At 40.6% G+C, this 23218-nt stretch overlaps 1 protein-coding gene across 1 annotated transcript in view; it reads left to right on the plus strand.

Annotated features, from left to right (window-relative positions):
- Nucleotides 1-23218, plus strand: part of LOC149271601 (CLIP-associating protein 2-like) — a gene marked incomplete at its 5' end in the record, with an annotated part of 82747 nt that overhangs the window by 18240 nt on the left and 41289 nt on the right. Inside the window, 7 exons of the mRNA XM_089507281.1 lie at nucleotides 9544-9714; nucleotides 16173-16280; nucleotides 16755-16817; nucleotides 19714-19820; nucleotides 20207-20230; nucleotides 20830-21074; nucleotides 22683-22746. Coding sequence (XP_089363407.1) covers nucleotides 9544-9714; nucleotides 16173-16280; nucleotides 16755-16817; nucleotides 19714-19820; nucleotides 20207-20230; nucleotides 20830-21074; nucleotides 22683-22746 — 782 coding nt within the window. The remainder of the gene's footprint in view (nucleotides 1-9543; nucleotides 9715-16172; nucleotides 16281-16754; nucleotides 16818-19713; nucleotides 19821-20206; nucleotides 20231-20829; nucleotides 21075-22682; nucleotides 22747-23218) is intronic.

Genomic DNA, 23218 nt, shown 5'->3' on the forward strand with positions numbered 1-23218 from the left:
AAAGTAAGCCACAACTGGTTACTATATATTTTTTTCTTTCTTTCCCACCCGATCTGTTATGATGCACAAATTTGAGGTGTCACGCCAATTTATTTCAATAAAAACATTTATTAAAAAATGTTTGTTGTATGGCTTTTATTGAAATAACGTATTGATAATGATCCAGTATTTGTGACTGAACTATAGTGCGCATATCATTTCAGTATGCACCAGAAGATGAAAATGTGATTGAATACAGGATTTCTTTTTCTAGAATAAAACTTTTAATGAAATATATAAAGTGTATTTCAGATGTTCTGAAGCTTATCAGCTGCATTATCCTATTTAACTATAATTGTCAGTTCTTCAACGTTCATTTTGTAAGAAAGTAACAGTGTAGCATTTTCATGTCTTTAGCGTATTAGAATCTATTTAAAAAACTGGGCTATAATATAGAATATTAAAAAATCGATTTTAAGAAGTATGTTACCATAAAAGTGATGTAAAGATAAAAATGTGTTGGCATGCTTAAAATATTTAGCCTTACACTTTTTTCCCAACATACAGTGGCAGTACGATGGGTACTGTTCTTTTCTCGGGACAAGATGCATCTAAAGATAAAAAAACAATTAAGTGCCCCGGGACCCCTCCTCCTTACCCATAAAAACCGGGGCCGAACCGGAGGTAGACAGTTCTTTTCTTGTCCCTTTCAGGGACGGACAGGGTGTATCGTTGGTCCGGACAGGAGTTCGGCATCTCGTCAGCTGGTGAGGCGCACGGGTTGCTGCCTGGGGGTCTTCGTTGCCTCCGATTGCTCCCCGGGTGGTGAGCAGAGAGAGGCTTCCCTCCGTAGCGGTCCTCGTTACGGAGGATGTAATGGTGTTCTTCCTTTTCTGAGCAAGGAAGTGGGAGCATGCGCAGTTTAGGTGGAACGCACGCCCGGGTGGCTTTGCGTTCCACTGAAGATCCGATCGCGCTACTGAGCATGCGCGAATCGGATCTTCCGGAGGGCGGCAATTTTAAAAATTGCATTTAAGCGCTTTGCCTGTCTGACTGCTGGAGCTTTCGTCAGTACAGTGCAGCCGTGTCACCAGCCCCCCCACACGGTTCAGAGGAGGTTAGGGTAAGATATTTTCTTTATCTTGGCTCTCTCCTATCCTCTTCCCTCCTAAAAAAAAAACCAAAACATTTTATTAGATGTCTACTCCGTTACCATCAGAGAATCCGGATAAGGATAAAAGACCTGCTTCCGCTCCCAAAAAGGCCACTTCCAAAGCTAAGCATTTGTCATGTGCTGAATGTGCTACTCCACTGCCGGATGGCTGCAGGAAAAAGGTGTGCAACGCCTGCTCTGCTGCCCAGCTTGCTGCTGAGAAGCGCAAAGACCTTCAATCTTTCCTTGGGTGGTTCCAGGAAAATTTGGCGCAAACTTTTGAAGCATTTCAATTTTCGGCAGCTCAATCTCAGGAGAGAGTCAAGTTGGATTCCACACACAAGCGCAAGAGATCCAGGTCTTCCTCTCATTCAGACCTTTCCTCGGGTGAGGTCTCCCGGTCCTCTAGTTCTTCTAGTGATAGTTCGGAGGAAGAGATGATTTTCCCCTCCCAGGATCTCCGTAAATTCACCAAGGAGGTGACTCGTATGCTCCTAGTGGGTGATGTGGGGAAGGTTAAAGGTTTTCCTGTACTCCCTAAAGTGGATGACCTTATCGCCAGGGAATGGAAGCATCCTGAAAAAAGAGCCTTCATTTCTAAACGCTTTAAGCAGTTGTTCAGGCTTCAGGGGGAATATTCTTGGGAAGATCCCCCCAAAGTGGACATACAAGTGGCCCAGCTCTCCAAAAAGACTACTCTCCCTATTGGTGAAGTGTCCGGGCTCAAAGACCCTATGGACAGGAGAGCAGAGACTTCATGCAGGCGTGTGTTCCAAGCGGCAGGAGCTCAATGCAAGGTGGCGGTGTCTAGTGCGGCAGTGGCTAGGGCCCAGCACATGTGGCTTCAACTTTTGCAAGATCGTCTTGCGGATGATGCGGATTCTGAGATTAATAGACTGTTGAAGAATTTAAAGCTTTAAAACGATTTTTTTGTGGATTCAGCTCAGGAGTCCCTTAAGCTCTCGGCCAAGAACATGGCCTTGTCGTCTGTGTCACGCAGAGCCCTTTGGTTACGTTCCTGGACGGCGGATTCTGCTTCTAAATCTGCTCTTTGTGACTTACCTTTAGAGAGTAAGAAGTTGTTTGGTGCTCCGTTGGAGGATCTTATTAAGCAGATTTCGGATACAAAAAGAGCTTTGCCTCAGGATCGAAGGCCAAGGTGGAACCGCAGATATCCTTATAGGAACCCGAGACCCGTTTTTCAATCCTCCAGATCTCAGAATTTTCGTGGGCCATTTGGAGATAAAAAAATTCCAAGATCGGCCGAAAAAGCAGGATAAGGCTAGGTTTCCACTTGGTTTTTTTATGCTAAAAACGCCAATAAAAACGCCAATAGCGCCACCTGGCGTTTTTTTAGTGGAAAAACGCAGCAGCCAGATGTTAGCTGTTTTTCAATAGGAAATCGCAAAATGCCATTTCCACTTGGCGTTTTTCTGTCTGGCGTTTTTTCAGTCCTCTTTGGCGTTTTTCTGCTTTTTTGGGCTCTGTGGCAGTTTTTCAAAATCGCAGCATGTTCACACTCTGGCGTTTTTTCAAGGAAATCTTGGCGTTTTTCTCCAATAGAAGTCTATGGGAGAGAAAAAACGCCATGAAAAAGCCATGTGGGTTTATTGCCTTGGCGTTTTTTATGGCGTTTTTTCCACAGTTACAATGCAGAGGATGGTCCCAGTATCTGTGTGTCCTACGAGAAATAGGCTGGAAACAGTTTCACACAAAACAAAGTCCTGGACTGGTTCATATTGAATTTAACACCATTTGGAACAAACATGCCATTACAAACAAACATACCCGACGCATCAACTGGATCCTGCGTGCCAAAAGCAACAGCAAACAATTTGCACCATCATTTGGGGCCAATCTTCCTAGAGGAGCAGACATTCGGAATAAAGCATGCCTTACAAACCACAGAAAAGAGACAAAGGGGTCTACCAAGTAAATGACATCGGGGGCAGATACTTGCCATTTATCCTAATCCCTTTTAGCTGGGTGAAACTGCTAACTTGTAAAGGCTGGAAAAACTGCCTAAGGTCAAAAAAAGCAATTTCCACAGAAAGGCTAAAACGCCAGAAAAAAACTCCAGAAAAAAACGCCAAAACGCAGGAAAATGCAGTGGCAGTTTTCTTGGCGTTTTTCATCAAGAAAAAAAACACAGGACAAAAACCCAAGTGGAAACCTAGCCTAAAAGAAAGTTCTGACTGCAAGGTGGGAGGACGCCTACGACACTTCAGCCTATCCTGGGAACAGACCACACAAGATCCGTGGGTTGTCAGATTATTTCGGAGGGTTACAGGATAGAGTTCGTTCAGCCTCCGGGCCGCCAGTTCCTGATTTCGTCCTACCCTTTGGAAAGGAAAAATTGGACTCTTTTTTCCGAAAGCATGAAGCTTCTGGGAAAAGCGGTGATAGAGAAGGTTCCTGTTCGCAAAAGATTTCAAGGAGTATATTCCCGGTTGTTTCTGGTACCAAAGCCGGATGGCTCCTTGCGTCCGGTTCTGGACCTGAAGACAGTAAACCGCTGTATCCCCTACCAGCATTTCCGGATGGAGAGTATCACCTCAGTCACTCAGGTGCTAAAAAAGGGAGATTTGATGGTCACCTTAGACCTGAAAGACGCTTATCTTCATGTACCGATAGCCGAAGCGTCCAGAAAGTTTCTGAGGTTTGCTTTGCGCATCAATCACAGGGTGCATCATTTCCAGTTCAAGGCCCTTCCATTCGGTCTGGCATCAGCCCCAAGGGTTTTTACAAAGATCCTTTGTCCTTTGACAGCTCATCTCAGAGAACGAGATATCTCGATAATTCCTTACCTGGACGATTGGCTGATCATGGCGGCCTCCCGGGAGAAACTTTTGTCAGACCTTTCCGCAACTATGAAGTTCCTAGAACTCCACGGCTGGTTAATCAACAAGAAAAAATCTTGCCTCATTCCCGCTTCCAGGACTCTTTTTCTGGGGTTTTTTGTGGACTCAATGTCCCTTTGCGTTTATCTTCCGCGTTCCAAACGCCTCAAGATAAAACAAGAGATCTCGTCGCTGCAAAGAAATCCGATTTGCTCGGTCAGGAAGGCTATGAGCATTCTGGGTCTTCTCACCGCTGCCATCCCGGCGGTTCCTTGGGCAAGGTGTCACCTTCGTCCCTTGCAATGGCAGATCCTCTCGAACTGGTCCAGGCAAGAAGAAGATCTGGAAACGTCCTTCGCTATAAGTGGCCAGGTTCTCTCCCAGTTGAATTGGTGGAAGCAGTCTTCCCATCTCGCCAGAGGACTCTCTTTCCGTCCCAGAAGTTGGATTGTTATCACCACGGATGCCTCCGGCCGAGGATGGGGAGCCCATTTGGGCTCCCTTTTTCGAAGGGGAGATTGGGCTCCAGTAGATGCTGTCCGCTCGTCCAATTTCCTAGAGCTAAAAGCAATTCTTCGGGCTCTCCTGGCCTTCAGGTCTTTGATAGAGGGTCAAGCTGTCAAGATCCAATCAGACAACGCAGCGGCCGTCGCATATATCAACAAGCAGGGCGGCACGCGGATCCGGAGTCTTCAGATCCTGTGCGCAGTTATTATGGAGTGGTCCCAACTTCATTTGACGGATATTTCAGCGACGCACATCAGAGGCCGCTACAATTTCATCGCGGACGATTTAAGCAGAGCGAAATGGTCACAGACAGAATGGTCTTTGACCCCGCAAACCTTCTCCACTCTGGTGTCACTCTTCGATCTTCCGGAAGTGGATTTGATGGCGACTCGCAAGAACCGCAAGGTCCCGGTGTTTGCGTCCCTCAACCGATGGGATCTTCCTCGATTTTTGGACGGTCTTTCCATGGTGTGGAATTTCCGGTTGGCCTACATCTTCCCGCCAGTGGCATTGATTCCTCGCGTTCTGCTGAAAATCCGAAACGACAAGGCCAGGGTCTTGGCCATCCTTCCATACTGGCCCAACAGGGGTTGGTTTGTCCTCCTCCGGCAGTTGACCGTCACCTTTTGGGAGCTTCCTATTTCTCCACATCTTCTCGAGAACATCGACCTTCGTCCGGAACTTCTCAAGATGTTCCGTTTGACAGCCTGGCTGTTGCAAGGCTGATCTTGAGTGACCGGGGTTTGAATGAAGACGTCGCAGACTTTCTGTTGACTTCAGTCAGGAGTTCAACGTCCAAAATTTATTTTCGGGTATGGACCAAGTTCCTCCGATGGTGCACCGCTAGGCACCTTCCCATTTTTCCTCCTGCCATCAATTCCGTCATTTGTTTCTTACGGGAAGGTCTGACTTTGGGCCTTAGTGTCTCGACCCTTAAAGGGCAGATCTCGGCCCTTAGTCATTTTTTTCTTTTAGATCTGGCCTCTCACGTACTTATTAGACGTTTTTTCAAGGCCGCTACTATTCGCCGTCCTCCTAGGAGGTCCTTGTTTCCATCATGGGATCTTGCCATTGTGCTTCGAGCCTAGTGTTCAGCTCCTTTTGAACCTCTGGAGGAGGTTTCCATGAAGTTTCTTTCGCTGAAAACAGTTTTTTTTAGTGGCTATTACCTCGGCTAGGAGAGTTGGGGAAATCCAGGCGCTGTCGTCCTCTCCAGGCGTTCACGATTTTTCATGACGATAAAGTTGTTCTCCATGTTAAACCTTCTTTTCTCCCTAAGGTCATTTCCCGGTCCAGTCTTAGTCAGCCCTTGGTTTTTCCTACTTTTTTTCCGTGTCCTTCTTCTCCTGATGAATTGATTTGGCACACGTTAGATGTCAAGAGGGCTTTGGAGATTTATATTGCTCGTACCTCCGCCATCCGTTCTTCAGACCAGCTCTTTATCAAATTTTTTGGGCCGGGACGGGAGTTTCCAAAGCTTCCGTTTCTCGTTGGCTGGTGGACGCCATCCGCATGGCTTACCACTCTAGTGGTCTCACTCTACAATGGCCCATCAGGGCACATTCCACTCGGGCTATGGCGGCCTCCTGGGCTGAAAAAGCTGCAGCTTCTCCTGAGGACATTTGTACGGCTGCTACCTGGTCCTCATTTTCCACTTTCGTGCACCATTATCGGCTAGACATCTTTTCCTCCTCTGCGGCGGATTTTGGGCGTAAGGTGCTCCAGGCGGTGGTCTCCTGATATGGCCCCCCCATTTCTGGGATCTTGCTACATCCCATCGTACTGCCACTGTATGTTGGGAAAAACGGAAATTTTTACTCACCGTAAATTCCTTTTTCCTTAATACAGTGGCAGTACCAGTTTCCCTCCCTTATGTAATAAATTATGTTTGGCAAGCTATTTGGTGTTTGTCTTGTTACTTACTGTCTACCTCCGGTTCGGCCCCGGTTTTTATGGGTAAGGAGGGGGGGTTCCGGGGCACTTAATTGTTTTTTTATCTTTAGATGCATCTTGTCCCGAGAAAAGAACAGTACCCATCGTACTGCCACTGTATTAAGGAAAAAGGAATTTACGGTGAGTAAAAATTTCCGTTTTTATTCAGTTATATCATACATTTGGAAAGATAAATTAGCTGGAAATGTGTGTGATTTGTTTTAGCCTTTAATCTATCAACCAGATGTTGCTACAGTAGTTATGATACATAAAATATAGACTATATTTAGAATAAATAATTTTAAAACGAAATCAGTAACCCATTTAATATTGTGGGTTCTTCCACACATAGTAAACCTAAATGTTATCAACAACTGTTTGTTTGTGATCCATAAACAAGCTCTTTAATGGTCATTTTATTTGAAAATAAAGGTAAAATAGAGGCAATGAGAAGGATAGCTCTCATTGTCCTTGTAACTTTCACTTAAGATGAGCCTTGAAGAGCTTTCTTATTTTACGTGTGTGTGTGTACGTGTACGTGTATACACACACTCCAGTACTGTTCAAATGTTTGCGGTCACTCATGGAAAGCAAATCATTTTTAGCTGTACTAACATAATTGCAAAAGGGTTTTCTAATGGTCAATTAGCCTTCTAAAACGATCTTGTGTTAGCGAACACGACATGCCATTGGAACACAGGAGTGATGGTTGATGATAAAGGGCCTCTATATGCTTATGAAGATACTTTATTAACCCCTTGATGACAATTGCCGGTCCGGGCACGTCACGGAAAGTCGATAACGACAAATGACGTGCCAGGACCGGCACGTCGTTAAACGGGTGCAGAAAGCGATCTATTTTCGCTTTCTGCACCGAAACGGCGTTGCTGTAATGCCTCGACCTCGAGGCATTCAGCAACGCCATTATCGGCACAAAGGGGCCATCTCTGGCCCCTCCCCGGGGCGTCAACATCCGCCATACTTTGTATGGCGGCGGATGCCCGTTTTAAAAGCGTTTAGGAGGCGATCAACGATCGCCTCCTAAACTTAAATGGTGTCGCTGGAATGCCTCGATCAGGAGGCATCCAGCGACACCAAACACTTACCTGGGGATGGACTGTGACCAGCGGTCGCAGCTGCCGGTGATCTTCGCCATCAGCAAGATGGCGGCGGTCCGGGAAAATTCAATAAAGAAAAACAAAGTCTAAAAAGTTCGCTAGACGGTCTCCAGACCCTCTAGAGAACTCTGGCTCCACTTGCAGGTTGAATATAGGTACTGCATTCAACCATGCAAGTCAATGGAGCTCAGCTTTCTAATCACAGTGTTATTAGAAAAAATAAATTAAAAATAAAATTAATAATAATTAGAAAAAAAATAGTAAAAAAACAGTAAAATGTAAAAATAATTTCCCACTGATGTCACTATCAGGGGAACCTTCAAGTTGAAAAAAAATGTTAAAAAAATTTAAAAAAAAGGCAAAAAAAAATAAATATATATATAAAAAATATTGTTGTGAGAAAGTCCTAAAATTAGCATATTAGCTTAAAACAATTCTCGCATGGAAAGAGTTAAAATACTGGCATATTAAATGCCCATGGGGTGTCTACTTTTAAAAAAAAATGTATGATTTGATGGAGTAAATTGAATTGGCCGGGTTCAACAAGGTCCCAATTAACACGGGGGGAAGGATGGCCACATATCTAATTTCCAATTAGAAAAATGCACACGTACCAAATGTGGCCTTTTAGTTCCCCCAAAAAATGACAAACCCATGCATGTGGGGTATCACTGTACTCAGGAGATGTTGCTGAACACATATTGGGGTGTCGTGTGACAGCGGCATATACCAGGAGCTGTAAATTCATACATAAAGTAGGTGTGTGTGGGAAAAATACACACACAAAAATACTACTGCAAACTTTGAAAAAATGCTGGTGGTAAAATGTGTGCATGCAAAGAGTTAAAATACCAGCATTTAAAATACCCTGGGGTGTCTAGTTTTCCAAAATGATATAGCTTTATTGGGCACACTGAAATGGCCCGGCTCAAAGATGTACCAAATAGGGCATGGGCAGTGGATCCCCAAATGCCGAAGTTCAACATTGAAAAATGTGCATGCCCCAAATGTGGCCCTTTTGCCCCCAAACAGCCAGGCAAAATCATTCATGTGGGGTATCACTGCACTCAGGATATGTTGCTGAACACATATTGGGGTGTTTTTTGATAGTTACATATACCAGAACCTGTTTATTCATACCTAAAGTAAAATGTGTGTGAAAAAACAAATGCAAAAAAATTACTACCATAAAGTTTGACAAAGGCTGATGGTAGAATAAGTGCTTGGAAAGGGTTAAAATACCAGCATTTGGAATACCCTGGGCTGTCTAGTTTTCAAAAATATATGATTTGATGGGGTAAATTGCATTGGCCGGCTTCAAAGATACCCGAAATGGCACATGGGGGGAAGAATTACCAGATTTGGAAAAAATGGCTTTGAAATAGCAAAACGCTACCTGTACTTATTGCCCCATAACGTGCAGAAAAAAGCAAAAAAACATAAAAACATTGGGTATTTCTAAACTCAGGACAAATAGTAGAATCTATTTAGCAGTTTTTTTATTACCTTTTATAGATGAGTAAAAGATTTTTCAACTAAAAGTTAGAAACAGTCATTTTTTTCTAAATTTTTCACCATATTTTATACTTTTTTTTAATAGTAAATAATATGATACAATCAAAACAATGTCATCTAAAGAAAGCCCTTCTTGTCCTGAAAAAAACAATATCTAATGTGTGTGGGTTCAGTAAACGGGAAAGAAGAAAATTACAGCTAAACACGAGCAGCGCAGAAATGTTAAAACGGCCATTGTCACGAAGGGTACAAAAAGTAAAATCAGCCTTTGTCACGAAGGGGTTAAACAAACCGTTTCCAGCTACAATAGTAATTTACAACATTAACAATGTCTACACTGTACTTTGATCCATTTAATATTATTTTTGATGCTTTTCTTTCAAAAACAAGGAAATTTCTAAGTGACCTCATACTTTTGAATGAGTCAAAATGAGTTTTGAGTGTGTGTGTGTATATATATATATGTTTATCAATTTTGTTTTTATGAATTTGTTTTAAGCTGGAAGTCGATCTGGTTCACCTGGGAGAGTTTTAACTACCACTGCACTATCAACTATGAACAGTGGAGTCCAAAGAGTATTGGCCAATCCCCCATCAGCACAAAAGCGGAGCAAGATACCTAGAAGCCAGGGCTGCAGCAGAGAGGCCAGTCCATCCCGTCTTTCAGTTGGTAAGTCACAAATATATTTTTGATAAATACATTTTGTTAAAAAAAAAATATTGTAAAAATGTGATGGCAGCAGTTCCCTTTTTGAGGATTAAAAGTTTATTCTGTTATATTTTTCCTCCCATTTTAATAAACATCCTGGCATGCTCATAAGGGTGTGTCGAAAGGGAAGAAAGGTACATTCAGGACAGGGAATTTTGGCCACCAGTTGCAACTAAAACCAGCTCAGCTATGACAAAGTCCTTTACTTTCAAACTAAATTATCTCCAAAACAGTTTCACTGATTGAGAAAAAGCAATCTGAGTATTTTTTTTTAACCCCTTAAGGACAATGGGCGGTCCCTAAACCCATTGAAAACAATGCATTTTGAGCCTGTACATGTACGGGCTTTGTCATTAAGGGGTTAAATCCTGTGAATACATTGTTTTTAAACAGTGTCATGTATTGATATCAATATCATTTTGTATGGAATTACATTTTTAGCATTTTCATTTGTATATAACGCCTTGTATTTCCAAAAAATGAGGACTACAACAAATTATTGCATTGCCTTGGTATTAACAAATCTAGATGTTATGTTCCTAAACACAAAAATATGAAAGTTTTCTAGAGAGCCTACAATTGTGAAGCTATTTTTATACAGTGTGTACAAAACATATATTATCACGTACACTTAAGCATATGCTACATGCTGAGTGCGCCACCTTGCAGATGCTTATATTTCTATTAAAATGCAATTTACAAACCCTTTAGCTATTGTGTCAAAGTCACACTTTTATTTTAGTAGAAGGCTGGAGTGCTTCCTTTCTGTTTCTGGCATGATGGAGTTAACAGCATGAATTTAGTCTTTACAGGATGACATTTTGTTGCTCTGTATGATTTTGTAGCTCATCTATTATTTTAAATACTGTTAGTCCAATAAAAAAAGGTATTACAAGATTCTGCAACATTCTGGAGTTTTTTTGGATGACGTTTGAAAGGCCCTCTTGCATGCTACCGCTGTGAAACAAGAGACAAATCAGTTGTTAACGACTCAAATAGAGAAGCTGTGTTGGAGGCACAGACTGTCCTGAAGGAGATGGCATAACACAAACTGCTACAGATGAGCAGAAAAGCAATACCAAACTAATCTTGGCAAGTCACTTGCAAAAAAAAAAAATAGTCCACACCTCATTACCTTTTAAGGAGCAGTGGGCTGAAATTATTGCACCCTTCCTGTTTGGGATTACAGACTACCAGACCCCATTTCAGTGTGGGGAGCTGGGACACGTATAAATTGGATGTCAATATTTTGCCAGAACCCATTGAATGTGGATAATGTTCTGATAAACTATTTTGTGCACTAATGTTTTTGGTATGGAGCAAACCAATAATTGTATATTTTGAAAAACTAATTAAAGGGCAAGGCAATTTTGGCTCTTGTGGAGTGAAATTAACATAATTCCTAAAAACTTCCTTTTACCCTCGAAAGTTCTTACAAAAGAGAAGGTAGAAGTACTCTGTGTAGATGACTATTGTTTCTTATCCCACTGCTTCTTTACAAATAGAACTTCTTTATCTGAAAGGTTAATGGATCAATGTTGTAAACATGGATATTGACACTCAATTTGAAAGGGAACACATAGGCAATTTGACCTTGCAGAATACTTATAATAAAGTTGTAGAGGGTAAGTTGTATGGGGTTTTAGTTGAATGTAAACCCAGAGGTGTTTATTGGAAATTATATACTTTATATTGTTGGTAAGGAAGAGAGACGCAAGATTTGGTAGATTTAGTTCATACTCATATTTAAGGCAGACACTTGGGAGTTTATGAAACTCAAAGAACCTAAAGGATATTATTCTTCCCAGCGGTCTATGAAGAAGTAAACGGGTACTATGCCTTGTGTCCAGGAAGCATTTAGGAGCACCCTTAATAGAAAAATCCATTATTGAGACATCTTGTGAGAATATCACTATGGATTTAATGGGTCCTTAAGGGAAATCAGCTAAGGAGAATGGATAGATTCTGTCCATGGTGGAATGTGCCATAAGATATCCAGGTTGTTAACTCCAGCATGTCAGGAATAGGGAGAGCTCCAGTTTGTTTCTAATATGCCTTATTCTTCCTCTTCTGTGGACAAACGATTCTTGCCATTGATTGTTTGGTGGCTGCATCTGCAAAGGGATCTGAACAGATTCCTTCGGCAGCATTTGTAAAGCCAGTGCTGGAGCTGACTGTAGGAAAGTATATCACGTGCATAGAAATGCGTTTAACCAAACCTGATCAATGGACAAAGGGGAAAATGCATATGGGGAATTATGCAGAATCCCCCCCCCCTCTGCATTTGCAAGGATACCAGAAAATTGGACCATACCTTTAGTCCAGAGTTATCAAATATAAGTTTGCCTTATAACTGAATTTTCTGAAATATCTATACAGTTACCCTGAAGAAGTGTTTATTTCCTCCATTTTTTTTGCTAACTCAATTGTAATATCCTAGTGCTGATTATCTCTGCTACACTTTTATTTGTATATAAAAGTTATCTGACCAACCAGAAAATTATATTGCATTGTAATTAATACAATGGCCAGAGAATGAGGAAAGTTTTTATGAACTATCCAACAGGAACAAATACAATAATATAAGTGTAGCCAAACGATACATATTATCATCTTGGTATGAATGGTGCATATTTAGTGCATATTTTCCTGGGCTATAAATGACAAAGTGCTTGGATAGTGACCAATTAAAACTTAATGTGGCAACTTTTCTGGCATTAGATGGGGTTGGATGCCCTTATGATAGAAAAAGTGATTTGATTTGGGACAAGTGGAAGATACACTATATTGATAAGTATTAGTAACGCCTCTTAATTATTAAATCAGACCCATTGCCACAGGTGTAAAAAATCCAGCACCTAGCCATGCAGTCTGCATTTACAAACATTTGTGGGGGAAAACAGGTCATTGTGGAGAGCTCATTGAATTCAAGCGTGGTACTGTTATAGGCTGCCACCTTTGCAATAAGTCAGTTTAAGAAATTGAATCCGTGCTAGATATTCCACAGTCAACTGTAAGTGTTGTTATTGTAAAGTGGAAGTGTTTTTGAACAGCAGCAACTCAGCCCCGAAGCGGAAGACCGCATAAAGTGTCATAGCAGGGTCACAGAGTGCTGAGGCGCATTTGCTAATTCCATAGCTGAGGAGTTCCAAATTTCTACTGGCATTATCAGCTCAAAAACTGTGTGACAGGAGCTTCATGGAATGGGTTTCCATGGCCTAGCTGCTGCATTAAGCCTCACATCACCAAGTACTAGGGCTGCAACTAACGATTATTTTCATAATCTATTAGTTGGCCAATTATTTTTTCGATTATTCGGATAAAATGTAAATTTTGCGTTTATTTTAAAACATTTAATAAACAGGGTCCTAAAAACAAACAGTAGAATAAAAAAAAACTGATAAAAATGCATTTCTTGTTTTTATTTCCCAACCTGTCCCTTCCCCCCAATTATGCACATTTCAGCCCAGGCTTGCCACTCTGCCCTCCCCACATATGCCACTCTGCCCTCCCCACATATGCCACTCTGCCCTCATAGATTCACAGACTTGTTCACAGCACACTGACACAATACATTTATAAATAAATACAGGATTAATCTTCACTGCCCCCAGGATTTAGATTCCCCTTTAGTTCCCCCCCTTTACAACTAACTGCACCTTAAGTTAACCTTATTAAATTAAGTTAACCCTCAGTCCTCAGCATTAAATTAACCCTAAAAACTCCAACCATAACTGCCTCTAAATTAACCACCACCTCCTCTAACTTTCAGCAGCCCAAATACCGTATTTGCTCGATTATAAGACGAGGTTTTTTTCAGAGCAAATGCTCTGAAAAATACCCCTCGTCTTCTAATCGGGGTCGTCTTCTAATCAGACCTCAAATAGAGTCTGATTAGGAGACTAAGATCCAGATCCCCCGCACCGCTGCAGGGGACCTGGATCCTCCTGTCTCACCCCCCCCCCATCATACACACACTTACCGGTGCTTCCTGCTGTATTGCCGGGGCAGCGGGTTGACGTCTACGCGATCCGCGTAGACAACGTCCGCTGCAGCCGGAAGGAGGTGTGGCTAGCAGCGGGGGTTGTCTGCGTCCGTCGCGCAAACCTTCCCCGACTGTCAGAGATCAGAGTTCCCCACACCGGTGCGGGGAACTCTGATCTCTGACAGCCGGGGAAAGTATACGCGACGGACGCAGACAAACCCCCGCTGCCAACTCCACCTCCTTCCGGCTGCAGCAGAAGGCGACGTCAACCCGCTGCCCCGGCTGGAAGCACCGGTAAGAGAGGGCTGAGAGGGGAGGGGAGGGGAGAGTGTGTGTGTGTGTTAGTTAAATGGGGGTATAGGGTGTGTGTGTGTGTGTGTGTGTGTGTGTGTGTGTTAAATGGGGGCATAGGGCATTTCTGGAGTGGCGTTAAGGGGGCATTTAATAGAGCACTCTGCCTCCTGAAATGCCTTATACACCTATATGCCACTCTGCCCCATAATATGCATTTTAACCCCCTAAATGCCAGAGTGGCATATAGGGGTATAAGGCATTTCTGGAGGCAGAGTGCTCTATACAATGCCTTTTAACTCCCTTAATGCCACTCTGCCTCCTGAAATGCCTTATACCTCCCTATATGCCAATCTGCCCCATAATATGCATTTTAACCCCCTAAATGCCAGAATAGGATATAGGGGTATAAGACATTTCTGGAGGCAGAGTGGCATATAGGGGTATAAGGCATTTCTGGAGGCAGAGTGGCACATAGGGGGTCAAAAGGCATACCATGGGGCACAGTGGCATATAGAGGGTTAAAAGGCAGATCATGGGCCACAGTGCCATATTGGAGTGGCAAGCCTGGGGGCAGATGTGCGTAACTGGGGGACAGGTTGGAAAATACAAGAAATAAAAACAAAAAAAATATTTTTCTCAATCATAGCTTTTATTAAAAAAAATAGTTTACATGAATTAACATTTACTGGTAAAACTTTTTTCCTTTAGGGTCGTCTTATATTCAGGCTTTTTCTTTTTTTCCTAAGTTAATATTCAGATTTTGGGGGGTCGTCTTATAATCAGGGTCGTCTTATAATCGAGCAAATGCGGTATTAAATTTATACTTACTGTCAGATGAGCTGCTGAGCAGTGTGGACGCTATAAGGAAAGGGGCGTGGTCAATAGTCAGTGGAACTGTAAATAGTAACTGCTGTGACAGGTCGGATTATAAAACGAGGGGTATTTTTCAGAGCATCTGGAAAAAAAAACCCTCATCTTATAATCGATAAAATCGATTCAACTAATTGATAATGAAATTTGTGGGCAACAATTTTCATTATCACTTATCGATTTTATCGATTAGTTGTTGCAGCCCTACCAAGTACAATACCTAGCATCGGATCAAGTGCTGTAATGCACCCTGCCACTAGACTCTGAAGCCGTGGAAACCAGTTATATGGATGGACGAATCACGCTTTTCTGTTTGGCAGGCTTATGGGTGAGTCTGGGTTTGGCAGATGTCAGGAGAACGTTACCTGCCTAACTGCATTGTGCAAACTGTAAAGTTTTGTGGAGGAAGGATAATGATATGAGGCTGCTTTTTAGGGGTTGGGCTAGGCTCCTTACTTCCAGTGAAGGGAAATCTTAATTCTTCAGCATACCAAGGCATTTTGGACAATCCTGTGCTTCTAATCTTGTGGGAACAATTTGGAGAAGGCCTTTTTCTATTTCAACATGACTGTGCCCCAGAATGCAAAGCAAGGCATGAGTTTAGTGTGGAAGAACTTGACTGGCCTGCACAGAGCCTTGACCTCAACCCCATTGAACACCTTTGAGATGAACTGGAAGGAGCCATTACGAAGCCAGGCCTTCTCATCCAACCTAAGTGCCTGACCTCGCAAATGCTCTCCTCGATGAATAAGCAAAGATTCCCACAGAAACACTCCAAAATCTTGTGGAAAGCCTTCCCGGAAGAGTGGAAGCTGTTATAGCTGCAAAGCGGGGACCAAATTCATATTAATGTATATGTATTTAGAATGTGATGTCATCAAAGTCTCTGTTGGTGTAATGATCAGGTGTCCCAATACTTTTGTCCATATAGTGTATTTCACAAGTATGACACAAGGGCTCGCAAGTATGACATTTGTATATCTCCTGGTTAGAAAATGAACATTAATGTACAATAACAAACAAAACCCTTTTCTTTAACAGGTAGCTAAACTATGTAGTATTCTGTTATTCACATGGATTTCGTCTTTTTAAGTATTTTTTTTTAAAGTAATTAAGATTGTAAAGTTATAACTAAAGTTTTGTATATGAATTCTGTTTAGCTAACTTAAGCTGTACTAAGAACGTGTTTGGGCAAAATCTGTGACTTTTTTTGTGTGTTTCTCTTTCTTTTCTCTTTTCTTCGCTTGATGTGCTCCCTGAATCACACTAGCACGAGGAAGTCGTATCCCTCGACCTAGTGTGAGTCAGGGATGCAGCCGGGAGGCCAGCCGTGAAAGCAGCAGGGACACAAGCCCTGTCCGCTCTTTTCAGCCTCTTGGTAAGTACATGGAGAAAACTTTGACAATGCATGGCCACCTCTCCTTTTTAACCTAGTTCCTGTTATGGTGAGATACCACCTTAACTTCCTATAATCTTTGTCCTCTGCTAACCGGTATGTAGAAATAGAAAGTCTGCAGTGACATTTTCCATTCTTAATAAAGATGGTTAAAATCTTTATTAATTCTTAAGAGAAATTGGGGTTATAAACAACAAACCAACTAAAGTTACTTGCCTGTCTTTTACACTGGCGGGATCTATTAAGGAAAAGCTTTATAGACAATTAAACTTGTATAATTTATCATACCGAACACATGGTTATATTTGGTAACTTACAAACATTGATGCCGCTTTAACTGGGAAGCATGCTTGTTGTTCTACTTTCAGATTATCCTGAGCTTTGTACTTTTTCTAAGCAATTTGTTTAATTCTTCCCATGGTGATAGATATAGTTTCTGTGATCCTATAATTACAGCCTCCAGACATCACTCCAGATCTACTGGTGCTCTCCACACCCCTGACGTGTATGGGGCTTCAGGTGAAGGATGAGTAAATCTTTTTTTCAATGTCTGTGCAATCAGTGCTTGTAACCCCATTTTAACAATTTTCTTTGATATTTTTTTATTTATTTATATATTTTTGAACAAACCTTTAATTGCATCTTTTAAAACAATTATGTTTTAATGCTCTAATTTTTTAAGCTAAATTGTGTTAATTTTCTAGTTGAATTCATCAGATTTTCACTTGATTTTAAGTCACAGACTTTGTTACTCATTCCTTCCATTTGTTAATTTAATGTGTATTTTTATTTTTTATATATTTTTTGCTTATCTTTGATCTCTTTTGTATACCTGATATTGTGTATTTGTTTTTTCCTCTTCAAACTGTTGGTATTATCTTCTCAGTAAACTGCTAACATATAAAATTGCTTTTAGAAGTGCAACAAAGGTTAATATATTTGCATTTGTATTTCAAATTACAGCCTTTTCCCTAGTGGTTCTGTTTGTCTACCCCAAACGGTCAGTTCAACTAGTGACAGTGATTGTGAGGCAGTGACTTTACTTTGGATATCCAGCCAATATCTAGATATTGACTAATATGTAGGAAAATGCAAATATTTGCTTGCCAAGTTCCTCAACTGAATAACTGGAGACATATTTCTTTAATATATATCATATCCTTGACACCCCCTGTAGAAGAATGCTTATTAAAAGTAGCTGAAAACACAAATGCCGCCTGGCATTTGGCAGGGGGACATGGAAAAGGGACAAATGAGTTTTAAAGGACCACATAGCTTTCATATGCATTTAACTATGTGTCCCTTTTAAGTGCATCTTAAAAGTGTTTTGTTGTTTTTTTGTTTGTTTTCTTAAAGGTTTAGCCACACCTTGTGTTGCCCTGAGCTAAAATGCTTATTTCGAAAGTTAAAATGAATGGCAATAAATATTTTGCTCTGTGGTCTCTGTTTTCAGAGTACCTTTAACCCCTCAGGACTGGGTTTTTTTTGTTTTTTTTTTGCCATGTTTGCGCTAAAAATTGTGTGTATTTGCTACATCTTTATTCAACTGTGATTTCCCACCTACTCATTTAGTCCACCCCTACAAACTATATATAGGTTTTTGTTTTCAGGACAAGTAGAGCTTTCTTTTACATTTTATATATATGTGTGTGTCTATATATCTATATATATATATAAAATCTAAAGTACACAATTGCACACCAACCTTAATTACTCTGCCCAGTGCCTGGTAACTGAAGCAGTAATGCATATAGATTCCATAAAAGACTGAAACGTTGACTTGTAATACAGAGCTTTGAGAGATTTATTGAAACCAAGTCCCAGGAGTGCCGGCAACTATTTTTGGAATATATATATAATATATATTTATACACACCATCATTTAATACGGTATAAAAATTATACATAGCCAGTGCAAATGAGTAAAAAAAATTTACAAACTGATTTTGGAAACACCTCTTTTCATTCATTTTGGTAGCTACAGGGTTAAATATGAATGACTCACATCACTGTTTTCAAACAGGTCATTTTTAAACTGCAGCAGACTCTTTAACTGACAGTAATTGACCTGGAAGCACCTTTGACTTCCAGGTCAGTACTGCCTCCCCCCAGTTAATATTTTAACTCTGAAGCTGTCTATGGCAGCTGGGACAGGACTGCTGCAACCCTGGACCTGACAATCCATGATCGCTCCTGTGGGAGCAATTAAAGTCTCGTGGGGGCTCTTTTTTGTTATTGATGGTCTGCCCAGCTTCCAGGCAAATAGTAGTAGTGCCTCATGAAAAAGAGTATTGACCACTAAAATATTCCTAAAAGGGTTCATGCTGGGCTGTCTCTCATATGGAGCGATCGGTCAGTAGGGGAGTGTGGGGGCCTAAGAAACACAGCCCCCTTTCTTGTAGCTTCCTGTGGCAGCTGGAAATGCGATGGTGGTAAACCGGCGATGTGAGCATGTATAATCGCTCCTGTAGGAGCAGTCAAAGTCTTGGGGGTCTTTGAGTCAGTGTGCTTGTATCCACGGACCTCTGGGCAGACAGCCGCAGTAGTATGCCTGCAATCCCCAGGTACGTCACTGGTCCTATGAGGAAACCTTGACAATGATGTACCTGGTGCGTCTGTCGTCGTGAAGTGGTTAATTCAGGATTACATTTGAAACGGAATTTATTTGTTTACAACTGACTGCACTTTTTATTTATAAGTCTATATTTGTGTTGGTACATTTGATTAAGAAATACAAATCTCCTTTTTCACAGAAATAAAGTTCCTCATTACTGTATTGATATTTTGCATCCCAAACAAACACCTTTTGTGTACAGTTTATAATTGGGTTGATAATTTAAGCTTCTTGACTTGGCATTATGAAGGTCTAACCCTAGTGGGCTTCTCCTTTATGAAGGCCCAGGCTGGCCATGCCTAATACATGGTAATAGGCCAAGATTTCTGAAAAATCATCTCACAGGTTTATATGGTCAGAGGTGTGCATTATGCACAGCCGACTCAGAACTTGGTAAGCTTGATGTGATTGACCGAAAAATCGTCATGTTTACTAAATACACCCCATAGTCCATCCGGGTAAAAACTCTGTTCTTTGCATGTCGCTATGTGCAGGGTCTTCTAAATAATGACTCACAACTAGTATTTGTATTTACAAAAAGGTCACCTGGTCAGGGTTGATTTAGTCATTCGTGGAATAAAATACAAAGTTTACAGTCCGTACAAAGTTACATTTTCCATGTTAACATCATGTTATTTTGTGTTAACGTGTGTGTGTGTGTGTGTGTATATATACCCAGTAAACACGCACTCACTGGTCTTTTCAAATGTATGAATTGCTCATCGTTTCGGTTAGTTTACAATATAGAATTCATGGAAAACCAGTGTCAACTCGCAAGTTGAATACTCTCTGCTCTAACAGGTGTAGGATATGGCATCAGTCAACAAAGTCGACTGTCTTCATCTGTCAGTGCTATGCGAGTGCTGAATACAGGATCTGATGTAGAAGAAGCTGTTGCTGATGCTTTGGTATGTGTTCTGATTATCTAGCTACATGTCACGTATGTGTTCCGCTATTTAGATCTACGTATCACTCGTAAATTCTGAGAACACCATGTCAAAAAGACTTGATTTGTGTACGTTTTATGATTGTGCATACACTTGTCCAGCCCTCCTTTTGGATACATTAATAGCCCTTTGTCTTCTTTCCCTAGAGAGTCGTCCAAGTGTACTGTCAGTTCATTCTCTTTCCTCTGCACTTTTAGTTACTGCTAATGTGTCACCGTGAATGTCTAGTATAATGAATGTTGGCAGTACATTTAACGCCTGATACTATGGGTCTTTATGTTATTTTTGTTAAATAATGATTCCTCAATGTTCTCAATTTTTCTTTTTCAATAATGTACTGCTCTCAGCTCTTAGGAGACATACGGACAAAGGTATATATATTTTTTAAGTTTATGTTGTAATTTGCTTATGTAAATGCAAAAAAGTTAGTTATAAAAAGATGAATGTTACAATATTTACCGTCATGCCATATAATAAGGCCAGCAATCAGGTTTTAGCTACCAAGTGTATTTGTTGTATTTAGCACCCATTGACCTTTTGGTGATGTGTTTAGCACTAAACCTGTATTAGTTTTAGCACTAAAATGTTTGTATGTCATTGCGACATTTGATTAAGAAAAACTAATTTTTTTTTCTTCTCAGACAAAAAGAGATTGTAAAATCCCTTCATGTAGTTAAAAACCTATTGTGTTTCATGTGTTTGCACAGATTTTGTGCCCAAGGACCAATTAAAAGCCAAAACATCCTGCCTATAGAACAGCTAAGAATAGTTAGTTTGAAGTCTTTGTTTGACATTTTTAAATGTATGCAATATTTTATTTTATGGGGATAATTGCGAAAGCAATATATTGTAGATCCAACCCCTTTATGCCATGTGAATTTGTGTGCATATGTATATATGTGTGTGTGTATTTGTATTTATATTTTATGTACCAAAAATCTGTTATAACAATTTTTTTTCCCTTTGACAGAAAAAACCAGCCCGCCGAAGGTATGAGTCATATGGCATGTATTCAGATGATGATGCCAATAGTGATGCCTCAAGTGCCTGCTCCGAACGCTCGTATAGTTCGCGCAATGGAACCATTCCCACATATATGCGCCAAACAGAGGATGTTGCTGAGGTCCTAAACCGATGTGCAAGCTCAAACTGGTCTGAGAGGAAAGAGGGACTGCTTGGTCTGCAGAATCTTCTAAAAAACCAGAGAACTTTAAGGTGAAATATATTTTTTGTAATTTATTTTTATTTTACTGTTTTTATACCCATTTGTAACTAGATTGTGAGATATGAGCCTGGTAATTTTGAAAACAAATAATAAAACTCATGTTTAGCAATTTTGGTCCTATTCTTTATGTATATGGTGCTGACAGTTTTCCTGCTAAAGATAATTGTGTTTCTACTCTTACCGACATGGGTACTACACTTAAATATCTATATTCTGTAAATTAGCAACTCATCCTCTCTGATCTTTTGTATATGTCTCCCTATGTGCTACAGGTAATAGCAAGGGAAACGGAGAATACCTTACCTGGGAATTTATTTCCTTTATTATCTGGTAGCACATACATTTCTTCCCACCCAATAAAGTTTTCTGGCAGTTGCCCACTTTGTTATTTCAATGGGGTAGAGGTCTGTGGTATTTAAATGTTTCTGTCCTGTCTAGAAAGAGGAGTAGCTGTATTCTCCCTATGTATTAATCAAGGAAATTAAATTCCCTGGTAAGGAATTGCTAATGTGAAAGCCCAGAAAGTTTTCTCACACATACTGCTCTCACTTTGCCACATAGTTGCTGTTGACGATAATGTGTTTCTGCATTTGAATTGGTTTCAGTTTCTACAAAATCCAGAACACTAAAATTTGTAATTTTTGAGTTTTTACTTATTAGTTCCAGAGAAGATCATTGGACAGTAGTAGAGACTGTAGCTCCACTTTGAGTCCAGCATATTAGGCACATTACCACCAGGGGGACTACATTGCTTTGTATGGAAGGTTTTAGCAATCTGTGCAAGCTACGAACTATACCATCAATTATCAATCAAATAACTAAATCAATTTCAAATTAACTATTTAGCAAACATCTAAGCCAACCAATAATGTAGTTGTCAATAAATAAAATAACCAATTAGTCAGTTTAAAAAAAAAAAAAAATTACGGTTAGGTGTTGGTGTTAGGTAATGCTGTGATAGGTGTCAATATAGAGAATTTACAGTTGAGCAGCAGCAGATTCTGTAGTGATTTATTATGTCAGAAAATATGAAATACTGTAAAGTAGGAAAGTAATCAATGGTACATGACAGGTTTAGCTCACATAAACAATCACTTATTAATTAGTGGCTGCACGTGACAGGAGTGATGGTGGGATAGCCAAGGATTTTATCATATCACTCATGTTTGTTAAGGAGTGATCTGATCACTAGGATCCAACTTCTTATTGGCTCTGCTGCATTTTCAAATTATACTGTAGAACTTCACTGACAGCTCAGATCTGTAAGCATCTATCGCTTCTGAGTCAGTGCTGTCTTTTTTTATTCTTTAAGTACTTTGATGTTGGTGGTACTTATAAAGTATAGTGAAAAGAGGGGAACTCCAGGTATTTCCCTTAAAAAAATTAAAAAATAAAGTGTTTTAATAATTACACAACAGACCCCAGTGATGTCATCATGAGGGCTGCTCTATAGTTCAAACAAAGAATACCCAAAGTTGACATCCAGTCATTCTGCACCCTGATTAGAGCAGTACAAGAAAGTAAAATAAATGCATCCTTGGTCAAGTAATTGTGTTTATGCAAAATTTTATAATTACTGCTGTTTTGTGTTTTTACAGTCGTGTTGAGCTGAAAAGACTCTGTGAGATTTTTACAAGGATGTTTGCAGATCCCCATAGCAAGGTAAATTAATTTATCTACTTATTGTGTATGTGTTAGCCTATATGTAAATGCATCTTAATGCACCAAGGTGCCCACCGTGAGTGAGGGCACACCAGGATTCTTGCAGAATGTCTATCTACTGGGTTATCTTTTTAGCCTGGGGATTTTTACCTTCATAGGTCTTCCCATAAAATGATACATCTAAATGGCAGGTTCTTAAAATCGGTACTGTGCTGAGCACCTCACTGAAACCAAGAGCTCTAATTTCTGTCTGTCAAGACACACCCATAGAAATAGAACTATTAGTTATAGATCTTTAGTTAGCAGAATTTGTTGTAGTAGTGTTTTCCGCGAATGCACAGGTGAGGGGGAATCTCAATAGACACCCACAGAGTTCACCAAGCCAAGGCTTGGAAAATAGCATGGCATACCAAAATCACACAGTTTCTTCAGAAGTACTGCTGAACGCTACTTCATAAAATCCGAATCCATG

Source organism: Sceloporus occidentalis, unplaced genomic scaffold, assembly GCF_023333645.1.
Source record: "Sceloporus occidentalis isolate IW3139 unplaced genomic scaffold, rSceOcc1.0.p SCAF_485, whole genome shotgun sequence".
Taxonomy (NCBI): Eukaryota; Metazoa; Chordata; class Lepidosauria; order Squamata; family Phrynosomatidae; genus Sceloporus; species Sceloporus occidentalis.